This window comes from Poecilia mexicana, unplaced genomic scaffold (assembly GCF_051168715.1).
Source record: "Poecilia mexicana isolate PSO_F unplaced genomic scaffold, ASM5116871v1 scaffold_6, whole genome shotgun sequence".
Taxonomy (NCBI): domain Eukaryota; kingdom Metazoa; phylum Chordata; class Actinopteri; order Cyprinodontiformes; family Poeciliidae; genus Poecilia; species Poecilia mexicana.
This window is the reverse complement of record NW_028263375.1, coordinates 9,012,971-9,026,291: the sequence shown is the minus strand read 5'-3', so window position 1 is coordinate 9,026,291 and position 13,321 is coordinate 9,012,971. Positions and strand designations below refer to the sequence as shown.

Genomic DNA, 13,321 nt, shown 5'->3' with positions numbered 1-13,321 from the left:
CAAATCAAACGTGATCAAAAATATGGACTCGCTTCAAGGTGACTGTAGTCGAGGTCTGGAAGGTTGCTATGACAACAGCAGATCTTCAGTGATTTATAAACTAACTACAGTATTTTAAAATCTATTCTCTGAGCTACAGGAGCCAGTGGAGGGACTTTGGTACTGGGTGATGTGCTCCAACTTCCTGGTTTTAGTCAGAACTACAGCAGCAGCGTCTTGGAGGACAATTTGTTTCCGTCGGCAAGAGAACATTTATTATCCAGCAAGATAACGACCTGGAGCATCCAGCTAATGCAGAAATGGTTTGAAGACAAGAAGGTGAACGTTCTGGAGTGGCCTAGTCAAAGTCCAGACCTGTTCACACAACCTGACAGAGCTGAAACAGTTTAGCAAGAAGAATAGAGAAAAACAGCAGCATGTAGACTCCCTGCTGTTACTGAAGCCAAAGGTGCATCTACTAAATACTGACTGGAAGGAAACACTATTTAGTTGACATTTAAGGATTTATTTTGTAATTTTTTTTGTCAACAAAGTCAAAACTGTAGCTTTAAAGGGTGAAACATCCAAGGGAGTCAATATGTTTCATTAGCACTGTAAACAAAAGCCAAATTTTTCAGAAAAATGCTTCAAATTCTAAACATAAACAAACATTTTAAAGAAAACCTCAGCTAAATATTTACATTTTAACCTCAGGATTATTTGTTCATTATGACTTAATGTGAAACATTTGGCTGCCAACTATTATCAGATTCAAATAGTAGGAAGAGCTAATTAAACAAGCCATCAAGACAAATGTTTCATCTGGTTGAAGCTAATTTGATTTCATGGGCGGATAAACAAGCTGCAGGGCCTGAGGGCAGTGATTTGTTGTTACCCCCCCGCCCCCCACTGACATCGTTTTGACCTGGCAACCAGTGAGCAACCAGCCACTGAAAGCTAAATTAATTAAAAAATAATAATAATATACTGACAATGAAAGAGCAAAAATATTAAAAAATATGGGAATAACTTGGACAAATATTCATAGTTCTTGTATATTTTGTATGAGGGAATATTAAGGCTATACTAAGAACAAGTAAAAATATGAGAATAAAGTTATAATAATTTGAGAATCAAGTCAATATTATTAGAACAAAATTGCAATATTCTGTTTTTTTTTTGCAAAACAGAGATAAAAATGGAAACAATGTGGGGAAAAAAGTAATGCAATAATTTAAAAAAATCAGAAAGTCATAAGAATTCAAGAATTAAGTCAATATTTCAAGAATAAAGTTGTAATATTACCAGAATAAAATCATATTATAAAAAAATAAAGTCATAACATTATGACTTTATTCTCATTAAGTGTTAAGTGTAATATTGACAAAAATAATATTTGCTTTCTAGTTATAGTTCCATTAACAGTAAGCTTTTCCCATAGTGGATTATGTTTTTGCCAGAATCCCCTCTGACTTCCAGACTCCTAATTTATACAGTAAGCACAGTGTGCAAAAACAAAATGTAGCACATAAACAAATAAAAATCAGTGTGCTGGCAAACAGATTGCAGATGGCAGGGAGAGAAACTGCTTAAATACACGTTATTGTTGATTTCATGCATAATTTATGAAACAAAAATCACATATTTTATCCACTGAAATCACAAAATAATTTAAGGGGAGTTTGTCTTACTAAAAATACGGCTTCAGCGTGAGAAGGGAAGGCTGAGCCAGCTTTATGCTCCGTTTTATACACTCACTGCTTTAAATAACAAGTATTTGCCCACCTTCACACCTTTTAAAATCATCCAATAATTTAATAAATTCACAATGCTGATAATTTCAAGTGTTAAGGCACATGAGTCAAACTCAAGGTCCGGGGGCCAAATCTGGCCCGCCGCAGCTTTTTAAGTGGCCCTTAAGAATCCAAATTACATCAATAAGATCTGCAAAATTCACACAGAATCAACAAATTCCCACATTTTTTCCTGATTTTACTGAATTTTCTTCTCAAAATTGGCCAAAAACTTTAAGTGACTGCTGCCTCAGTCTTACTTCATGTCAAGTTATAGTCTGTAACCATTACAGCGATTCATAAAAAGTCACATTTAACATCATACTTTAGCTCTAATATCATTAAAAAAATCCTTACAAGTATTTATAAATTACAGCCACAAAATCTGTGATTTTGATTGCAAATAAAACTAAAAAATATCTAAATCCTGGATGGACTGATCCATGTGAAAAGAAGTTGAATAGTATTTTATTTTAAGAAACAGTTATTGAATGCCGAAACAGCCATTTTATATTTTAGCAATTTAATTTTATGAATACATTGTGGCAAACTGGCCCTTTAAGAACATTCAGATGTTTGATTGGCTCAGAATGAAGATGAGTTTGACTCCCCTATGTTAAGGGACGATGCCTACCCAAACCACGATCTGAAAAGGTAACTAAATGGAAACGATGGTCTCATTTAGTGAGATTGAAGGGCTGGATTAAAACCTAACCCAACGTTTTTCTTTCTGGCATCCAAAGGGCGAACTTCAGGATGTGTTTTGGATCATTGTTCTGCTTCATGAGTCAAATCTGCTGGACACTAAAGTCACAAACTAATCATATTGCCCTGCAGGACGTTCTTGATTGTTCCATCAGTTACAGCATCAAGGTCCGAATGCAGCAAAGCCGCCCAGACAGTGTTGAAATGTTCTTTTCTGAAATGTTAGATTTATGTCATATTCAACACCTTCCAAAAATCATCAGTTTATTTTTTTTCTGGAAATGTGAGAAAGTCTTTTGATTTCTTTTAGGCTCCATTTTCTCACCTTGAAAACATGTTCATGACATTCACCAGTCTTTTTCTTCTGTTTAAATCATGAACCTTAACTCAAACAAACGAGGTCTGCCTGATTTCTGTGGGCCGACTCGTCCTGGAAAGGTTCCCCGTTCCGACTTTTCCTCACTTTGAATTTAGGGCTCTCACTGTGGTTCACTGCAGCCCTGAATCCGGTGAAATGGCTTCAGAAACGTTTCCAGACTGGAAATCAGTCACTTTGTTTTTCATCTGTTCCTAAATTTCTTTAGATCGGGTCATGATGTTTCTTTTGGAGATCTTCTAGCCCACTTAGCGTTGGAAATTAAGTTCTATTTAAGTCATTTCTTGGTTGGTGTTGGTGCGACGAGAGGAAATTACCTTATCTTTCCAAAACAAATATGGTTAATTAACAGAAATCGTGTGATTTAAGAAGTGGGGCAACTGACATGACGTCGGCTCCGCCGCCATGCGGAAGTAGCTTACAACATGGGGACAATGTCTTGTTATAAAATTTAATAATTTGCCAATAAAACTAGTATTTTTCATTAATATTAAGGAATTATTTACGTAAAACAAGCCCCTATATCTTGCTAAAAAGTTACTTGTAAGTTAGTTTTGTCTTATTTGAAGTGTACTAGGATATACTAGACCATAAGTACTATTAAGGTTTCGTGTTTTTGCAGTGTGTGCATAAGGCAGATGGCTGCACTATCAGGCGATATTTTCTTTTCTTTCTTCATCACTCGACACTTCATGGCGTTTCTTTCATACCCATCCCTCCTCCTCCTCTTCCTCCCGCCTCCGTCTCACTGGACTTCGGTGGAAACCATGAGTTTTCACAGACTCTGCTGATGCTCCCTGGTGTGTGGCGAGGTAGTGGAGCAGCGCCAGAGTGATTTCAGCAGCCTTTCTTCTGCAGAGGCCAAAGAGGCCACGTGAAAACGAGAGCTTGCCCTTATCGAGCCGGGTTTACCCACAAGGGGAAGCGCGGAGATATAAAGAGCTGGGGACGGGAGGAAAGGAAGAAAGGAAGGAGGATCTGTCCATCATCCTCCTGGATCCTCCAAGCCAGTGGGCAGGAAATGAGGCGAAGGACACCCACTGACCTGAAGCCACTTGCCGGCTCTCCGCCTATCTCCGAAACAATTTAAACTGCTAATGGAACTGGACTGATCCTCTTTCCATGGCACACACCGGGCCGCTGTGACTCACACTGCTCATTTCTGATTAGAGCTCCTCGGGCTTCAGGGCTAATCTGCACCAGACTCCGGATAGAGCCAGACGGTTATGTTATTATACATATCTGTCAGACAGACTGATACGTGGAGCAGACTGAGTGCACTCTCTTTGTTTGTGTATGAGGGATAGGAAAGGTTGTGAACAGGAAAGGACCAACCAGAGGGAGGTCAGCCTGCAGGTGGAAGCTGCGGGTGCTGACTGAACACATGCAGCCGGGGACAGGATGCTGGGGGGGGCTGCTGCAGCTGCAGCGAGACCGCCACCATCATCAGATTGCCATCGCAGAAGCAGAAAATATTAGGAGAAAATATTATGAGGACACCGACTGCAGTTTTCTGGTCGATCGCCAATGATTTAAAAAGCCTGACCTGCTGACTCTGATTTTGGCCAGTACTACATTTTTTGTCAGAAATGTTGCTAAATATTAGGGATGCTCCGATCTGATTCCGATCATCCATGAGGCCAATCTCTGGAATGGCTATTAATTTTTCTCTTTAGGTATAAATGATACCATGTTTTCTGACAAAATGGAAAAATTATCTGGCAATAAATTCACCTAATTTAGACATAATAGACATATTTTAATACATATATAAAAATTGTTTTTGTTTAAGTTACCTGCTGCAGCCTTAAGCAGCTGTTCGCTGTGAGAGCTCACTGTCTGCTGGAAGTTGAGCGGCGCTCTGTCTGTGAAATATCACTACCAGCAGGGCGTAGCGGCGGTCAGAGCGAGAGCAGAACCAGCGTCTTACACGACCAGCTCGAAGACTTGGATTATTATTATTATTGGATTATTCATTTAGCTTTCTGACCGTGATGCTAATCCGGGTGAGTGTTGGTAGCTGTGTGCTGCTTAGAGGACAGTGGATGATTTTTAGACCTTTGCTGAGGTAGATGAGATCAGCTTCACGTCAGTATCAGCCGATCACCGATCTCCCAAAATGAAGAAAACCGGTGCCAATAAATCAGTGCACCCCCAGAGAACACATTTTAATTAGCAGTAAAAAGCAGATCATTTCTTTACTGAGCAGTAAATTCCTTCCACAATTAAAAAGTGGAAGGAAAATATATTGCGGTTTTCTGTTTTTTTTTTTTTTTGTCTGGAAGTCTAAATCTAAAAGGTTCTAAAAAAAAATTAAAAGTTGATTAAAAGTGCTTTTTTCCAGGTGTTTTGGGGTTTGTATCTACCAATTTTGCAGAATAACTCATGTTCAGTCACATATAGACGGGGACAATCTGTTTTCAACCTTTGTCACTGATTATCAATGTTTGGGCTTTGACTAGGCTATTCGAACATATGAATATCAACAGCTTTGATTGAAACCATTTCATTGCAGCTCTAGTTTTATATTTGGGGTTGTTTTGCTTAACGGGGAAACTTCACCCAGTCTTCGGAAGCCTCTAAAATGTGTCAAACTCAAGGCTCAGGGGCCAAATTTGGCCCGCCGTAACGTTTTATGCGGCCCTCTAGAATCTGGAGAGACATAAACCTTCAAGAAAACAGTTTTTATCAATCATATTAAAGCAGATTTTATCTGCATTCTGTCAAATTAATGTGTAAAAGAGTTTAATGTTATTTAACTTTAAGGAGGACTCGTTAAATGCAGAGACACCTATTTATTCTTATTCTAACAGTTTAATCTGAAGTTTTATTAATAAATTTGCCACAAATATTTTGCATTCCTTAAGCAAAAAATCTGTTCTGATTAAATGTTCGCAGGCAAACATCTGTAAAAAAAAAAAAAAACATCAACTCAACATCTTCATCACTCACCCGTTATTGTATTTGGTCTCAGTGGGACCATTACAAAACTCACTTCCCCTGCCTTGAACTGGCCGATCAACAGACGGAGCATCCTTCCTCATGTTGTTTGACCTCAGCAATTTATTTCAGTTTGTCAACTGTCAGGTCAGTCGACACCAGCAGCAGAAAAATATCCTGCTACAGTACAGAGAAAAACATCACACTACCTGTAAACAGCTGCTTTATGAATCTGTTAGATTTGCACTTACTCTTTGGATTAATGCATTTTTTTCCCCATTCGTTTTGATTTGGTTTTTCACATCAATCTGATGTGAAGAAAAACCAGCTGCTATAACTTATAAAAAATTTCAAATATTAGAATTAATTCTTTGGATTCCTAGTTGTTGTTTTTTTAATCAAGATAACATCAAAAACAATTTAGTAATTAATCCAAAACATCAAAGTGAATAAAATTCATTAAGATGCTGGAAGCAGCACCTAATTAACAGCAGACATGTTTGATGGGGAAGTACCGGCCCATTACTGCTCCGAGTCATTTCTGAAGACAGTTGTTGATACTAAGTGGCTGTTTTTGGTAAAGCAACATGAAACCCTTCCATTTACTGCAAGAAAAGGGAATCTTTTCAATGCGCTTGGCGCTAGAAACACCTGGAAACCTGAGCTGAATTAACTAATGAGTTTATTTTTATGTTTTTCAACTCTTTTGATTCGTGTAATGTTTAATTTACTGGTCAAAATAAAAATAAAAAGTGAATCTCCTGCAAAAGGGACAGACTTACCATTTCCAGGGATGTCGCTTGTCGGATTTGTTTTTAAAGAAGCTATTAGGAGGCTCTGAAAAGTCGCTAAATAAAGCCAACGTTGCCAAGAATGCTCCCGCTTCCAGCTAATGCCGTGTTCTGCTCCGTTTTACGGCAGTCACTGCTGCAAATTGCCGCGCATATGGCGGTACAGAGTGCAGTCTGACTCTGTACCGCCACATAACGGTATATACTTTTTTTTTTTTAAATTACTATCTGGTTTTAGAATAAAACTACATACCCGAGCCCTGATCGGGATGTAACCCCAGATTCCGATCGAGTCTGAAATCACGTGACTGGCCCGATTTCCGATCACGTGATCAGATTGGTGCGCCGCCTTCTTTTCTATTATGGCGGATTGTAAACAACTTTGAGGTGCGTACGGTCACCTACCGGATTGGGACATCCTTACGAACTACTGTTATGGTTAAAATTAATTGACGAGCATAAAATAACACCATATGTCGTCCACATTAAATGGTTCAAATTAGTATTGTAATGATCTCCTTATTAACCAAGAACTTCACACTGGGATGTTATTGACGAATATTTTTACACAACTTAGCAACTTTCAGCAGGACTTGATTTAAAAAAAGAAGAAGATATAACTGACTGAAATAGAACCAAAGTGTTGCAAAGTTTTCTTCCTGTTTTGATATTACTCATTGATAACACGGCTTGTGTCGTATTTCAGTACATTTCCAGTTGATCTTGAAGGAACAAACCGTCGGGAACATTTGTGTTCCTGTCTCGGAAATTTACCATTTTTCTCTGAATTTCATAAAATGTAATCAGTTAAGTTTTAGCATAGGGGCTAAGCAGCCAGTACATTCTCTCCACTGCTATGAGTGTCGTAAATGATTAAAAACACATAGGTTGTTGGGTTAAAGCCAACAACATATGTGCTTCATAAATTATGAAGGTAGTGAACATCAAAAAGAATTAACTGGTGTATAAAGTACAGATATCTGCAGCTGACATAAAACAACACATAAGTAAAACTGAGACTTTACTGGAACCCGGGTCTGATACTTGGGACTGGATCAGGACATTATCATACTGCCAAAAGAGTTTTTCTTTTTAAATTAAAGCGATAATCTAATTCCACCTCTTTCCTTGTTTTTCCCGTCGCTCATGCTAACTGATTTGAATCCGTCTGTATCCTTTCTTATTCACAAGATCAGACTTGTGATCTTAATCAGAAGCTGACATCTCTAAGCTCTGTTGCCACAGCCAGTTCCTGCTACTAAATACAATTGTTTGGTTTTATATTAAAATATGTGTTAAAAAGTGCTTCATAAAACATGCAACTAAAAGTTATGACAGTGTGACTAAATTTGCCAGGAGAAGCAAATAACAGGGCCGTAACTGAACATGTTCCAGCAACACAGCAGCGGATCAGCGTGAGGTTCGGTGGGAGTTTGTTGTTTGGTTTAAGAGCAGCAGTCTGCAGAGGAATTTGCTTCTGGCATGACACCATGCGATTCCCTGTTTCCTGTAAAAACAGTCAGGCACTCACGATATCTGGAGATCTTTTCTGCACTGCAGAGGAACAATCTCATAATACGAGGAGCTTTTTGTTCAGTTGAGCCACAGGAGTAGTTAGAAAGCATCACTGAGACAACAAGAGGAGAAACAGATCAGCTCAGATGCTGAAATGTTGTAAAATCACCGATTTTATACACAGGATTACGAAACATAGTTTTTCCTCTTGCACTTTAAAGAGCCATGGCGCAAACAGTAATAGGTGCATACTGCCATCTTCTGGCTGTTTAGGTGTAAAACCCGCAAAAGAAAACAAATGCAGATAGAAAACTGGCAATAAACCAAAGTATTTATACAGCTCAGGAAAAAATATAGAGATCACTTAAAATGACCAGTTTCTCTGATTTTACCTTTTACAGATAAATGTTTGAGTAAAATGAACATCGTTCTTTTATTCTATGAACTGCTGACATGTCTCTGAAATTACAAGAAAACATTTATTTATTAGCAGAAAATGAGAAATGGTCAAAATAACGAAAAAGATGAAGATGCAGAGCTTTCAGACCTCAAATAATGCAAAGAAAACAAGTTAATATTCAATTAGAAACAACAATACTAAAGTTTTAACTCAGGAAGAGTTCAGGAATCTATATTTGGTGGAATAACCAGGAGCTTTTCAATGGGGTTCAGTGCATTCTTGTGCAGCTATATGTTTTATTTCCTTTAAAGGTAAAACCCTCACTGAGATCCAATTCAGATTCAGTGCTTTGTTTGTTGTTTTTTTATTTGTTTTCTCAATTAAATAAAAAAAGAGCTGTTTAATAAGATTATTGCCTTTTAAGGCGCCAAAATAAAAGAAAGAGACAGATTCATAATTCATAATAGTTTAAGTTTATTCATTATAATAAAAAAACATAAGAACGTTCTAATGGCTTTCAAATCCACATCTTTTCCCTCTACCAAATGAAATCCTTACACAAAACATTTTATACAAAAAACCTTCATTTTCCATCAAGCTAAATTAATGTGGAGGTTTGCAGGGCTAAAAAAATGAAAATGACCTTTTCATGTTGATGAGCTTAATAAAAAAAACAACATAAAAATGCAGCCTGCCCTAAAAAAAAAAAAAAATACATTTAAATTAAATGGATGAATCAAAGCAACGTTTTTCAGACAGTGATGCTCTAATAAACTTGAAATCACCTTCATTTTAAGGTTGTTGTTTTTGCCCAATATTACAGGATGGATCTAAGTAAAGTTGAATCAAATTTTTAAAGGTTTATTTAGATTTATTTCACACAGAATTATATATTTCAAACAGTTATTTCTGTTCATTTTTTAGGGAAACCTGAAATTCAGTTTCTCAGAATATTGCAATATTACATTAAAACAAATAAAAAAATTATTTTTATTACAGAAATGTTGTGATATCCAAAACAAAAGTTCTCCCATAAAAGTTAAAGAATTTTAGTGGAAGGTTAAGTGGAAGGAAGAAGTGCTTCTCAAGCAAAACCAAAAGTATTTGGTTTGTGGAACCACCAAATACTTTTCTGAGCTGTTTGAAATCACTTTGTGTGAAATGAATTCATGAGATTTAAATAAATTAACTTTATGAAATAATTCATTGTTATGCGCCTGTTATGTGAACAATAGTGTAGGGGATCGGATATCGGCTGTCTTATTTAAAATAAAAAAAGAGCATAAAAAATACTTCCATTAGATTCAACGTTAAAGAAATAACAGTATGTGTTTATGAGCGAAGACAGATTAACTTCAGGGATTCCAATTTCTCCGATTCAGACAGAATAAATGCTGACGAGGCGCAAAGGGAGCCGCATCCTGAACAATAGAGGAAACAAAAACAGTAGGACTCTTAAAACAAGAGCATGTGGGTGAAAAACTTTCCCATATGAAATGCTGACCAAGCACCAATGTGCCTTTATCCCTTAGTGAACATATTTACAAGATGACATGAAAATATAAAAGATATAAAACAGAAAGTCACACACACACAGCTGACAGGAAGATTCAGAGGATGATGGACGACACTACACTGTAAAAACATTTACAGGTGGTTTAATTTGAAAATCAAAGTCCACCTGCTGCCTTGAAAATGCAGTTTAAGTCGACAAGAAAATTGTTTTGGTTTTAACTCAGAAATTAAAGTTCAACTAGAGACAAGTTTTCTAAACATTGTTTTTTAACTTCATTCATCTTGAATTGTGAGTTTTAACTAAAAAACTGCCCTCACCTGGTTAAAGAGCCACATTTCTTTACTATTTACTCACAACATCAAGTTAAAATAAATACTGATTTTACTTTAGATTAATTTAAATTCTTGTTTGAAGTAAATTTCTGATCTGATGATGAATTTTATTAAACATCCCAATGAATTCAGCTCAGAAACATTTAGTGAGATCAGGACATTATCCTCAAGCTTTGCTGGCTGAGAATTGCATTAAAATGAACATTTGCCTTAATAAAACACCAGAGTCAGATCAACGTAACGCACTTCCACCTCAGGAGACAGAAACACGCCGCTATGCATTCTGGGAAATAGTTCCCACTCCTGTCTTTCTCTTCTTTCAGTTTTTTAAGTGCAAACCTAAAAACTCAGTTTATTCAACTCTTGGAGGTTTGACTAAATTAATAAGAAGTTAACACAACTTACTGCTGTAAGTTTATCTTCCACAAACTCACATTTAGGTTCAAAACCTAAAACTGGATAAATTTATCTGACATTTGAGCCACATTTAGTTGTGTCTGCTAGGGAGTAGGAGGAAGTGGAGGCAGGGTCAGCAGAGGTCAGCAGGGGTCAGCGGATGCCAGGGTTACCGAGTCTGAGCTGATTTTCAACCAAAATAAATCTCCACCACTGCAGCACCGAGCAGAACGCTGACTCAGCACCAGAAATACCAGGTGCAAGGTTACAGGGTGGCGGTAATCCTTAAGACGGGCGCGCGCACGCACACACACACACACACACACACACACACACACACACACACACACACGCACGCACACACACACGCACACACACACACGCGCACACACACACACACACACACGCGCGCACACACACACACACACACACACACACACACACACAGGTTTCCCTCCCATCTGCCTGCCTAAATCTGATCTGCTCTCAGATCGCCAAATCTCACTAAAGTGCTCGTTCTGACGCCGCGGTCGGCTGAGAAACAACTAGAATCTACATGGACATTTGCACAGAAGCAAATTATTATGACGGAGTATTGGGGTTGCAATTAAAAAATAAAAACAATAAAATTACAAAATTTATATTCATAACGTTAACATGATAAAGTTGAAATATTCCAACTTTATTCTAGCAATTTTGCGATTTTATTCTTCTAATATTTGGACTTTAATCTCGTATTACTACTGTTTTATTCTAGAAAAATGACTTTTTTCTCATCATTTTTGTTTTAATTTATAGGGTTTCCCCCAGAAAACCTGGCTAAGCTCAGTGGTCAGGCGCCGAGGCGGTCCACCGTGTTTCTGTATTAAAAGATGCTGACCGGACATATAAAAATATTACTGTGTTATGTTACGGGAAGACATTGGAGACGATACCTAAACCCACAACTAAAGACTCTTACAAACAACAAATGGAAAAAATACAATTAAAATAAATATCAGTTATTTGCACTTCTGTTTAATCCAAATTAAAACTTCAGAACTCCATAAATCCACAGCAACAATCTGACCCTCTGAGTTTAATCTGTGGGATTGAGCTGTTTGTTCACAAATACAAATTACTAAACTACAATTATAACTAATTGCTTTTTATGTTGGCCAATTAAACTACCTTCTTCTCCCATAATTTGCTAAATCCAAGGTGAAATACTGTTAGTGATGCTGATGTTCTTGGCAGCAATAGGGGCCCCTAAATCAAATCCAAAATAAAAAAACGCTCAACCACCAACGTGCCATCTAACCAAGAAACGGCTACATTAACTGAATCAGACACAGCGCCGTTCGCCGGGCAGCGTGTTGAGATGTAATTCTCTGTTCACAAAGATAAATCCTTCTCAACATGCGCCTCCATCAGCGGTTCTCATCGAGCTTTGCAAGCAGAGGAAACTCAGCGGCTTTTAAATTTGACTCATACCGTGACGTAGATTCTCCAAAGAAACACGAGTCCTCAAGGGATTCATGTAAAGGTCCATACAGGTCAGCCTGTGTCCAGCTTAAGTGAAAGGAGGCTTTAGATCCGATCCGATCCGAAACTTTAGAGATCCAGCCGCACCGGCGCGCGAGACGGCAGCGGTGTGATTGGTGCGCTCCCGACTTTATGAACTATAAAAACATCTTTCAGGACCGTTTCTGCTCTGCCAGCGAAATACTCAGCGCAACAAAGACGGCTGCAGTTGGCGAATGGTTACAAAAAAGAAAAAAAAAACAATATAAGCCTGGCGGCCCGCCAGGCTGATAATACCCTGAATTTTTTCTTAATATGGCCCCAATACTCCGTCACAAACAACAAATTCTTCGCCTTAAAAAAAATGCCATCAAATGAGTCCGTCGTGTGTGTCGAGGATGACTGAGAGCCGAGTGTGAGTTACTGAGTGGGACATGTTGGGTGAGTGTGTGAGAAATCTGCACAGCTGTCGAGACACGAGAACCGAAGACAGCTGTTTTAATTTCTTTGTGTGTGTGTGTGTGGAGGAGAGGCGGAGGGGAGTCGGTCCATCTGTGTCGAACGGGCTGCTTCATGCTCGGCTCAGTACTTCGGTACTTTGGTGTAATCCTCCTGGACGACGCTCTTGCACAGACACATGGAGAGGATCATCCCCAGGAGCTGCAGCAAATGGAGTCATCAGAAATTAAACTCACCAACAAAACAATCGAAAATTCACTGAAAAGTCACAGAAAACTGGGAATATTTCCTCAGAACTGAAGAAACTTCATTTTACATGTTTTTATACTAATGATTCACATTTTTTTCATGTTTTCTGTAAATAATATCTACTGTGAAACCAGGAACTATGAGAATAATCTGACATGTGCTCGACCTCGGTGAGGTTGGATGGGGAGCATCTGTCCTGCCACAGAACTTTAAATGGACTTTGACTAGACCATTCTAACACATGAATTGGTTTTGATCTGAACAGTTTCACCGCAGCTCTAGCAGGATGTACGGTGTCAATAACCTGCCATCGTCCTAAACACACTGTAAAAAATGTCTAATTACGGTAAAAACCACAGTTTTTATA

The 13,321-nt window shown here is 38.0% G+C and overlaps 1 protein-coding gene across 1 annotated transcript in view; it reads right to left on the bottom strand.

Annotated features, from left to right (window-relative positions):
* Nucleotides 1-8,956: 8,956 nt before the first annotated feature.
* The window catches only part of cd82b (CD82 molecule b), a 34,911-nt gene continuing 30,546 nt past the window's right edge, over nt 8,957-13,321 (bottom strand). Inside the window, exon 9 of the mRNA XM_014983790.2 lies at nt 8,957-12,906. Within this exon, the coding sequence (XP_014839276.2) occupies nt 12,829-12,906 (78 nt within the window). The 3' untranslated portion in view covers nt 8,957-12,828. The remainder of the gene's footprint in view (nt 12,907-13,321) is intronic.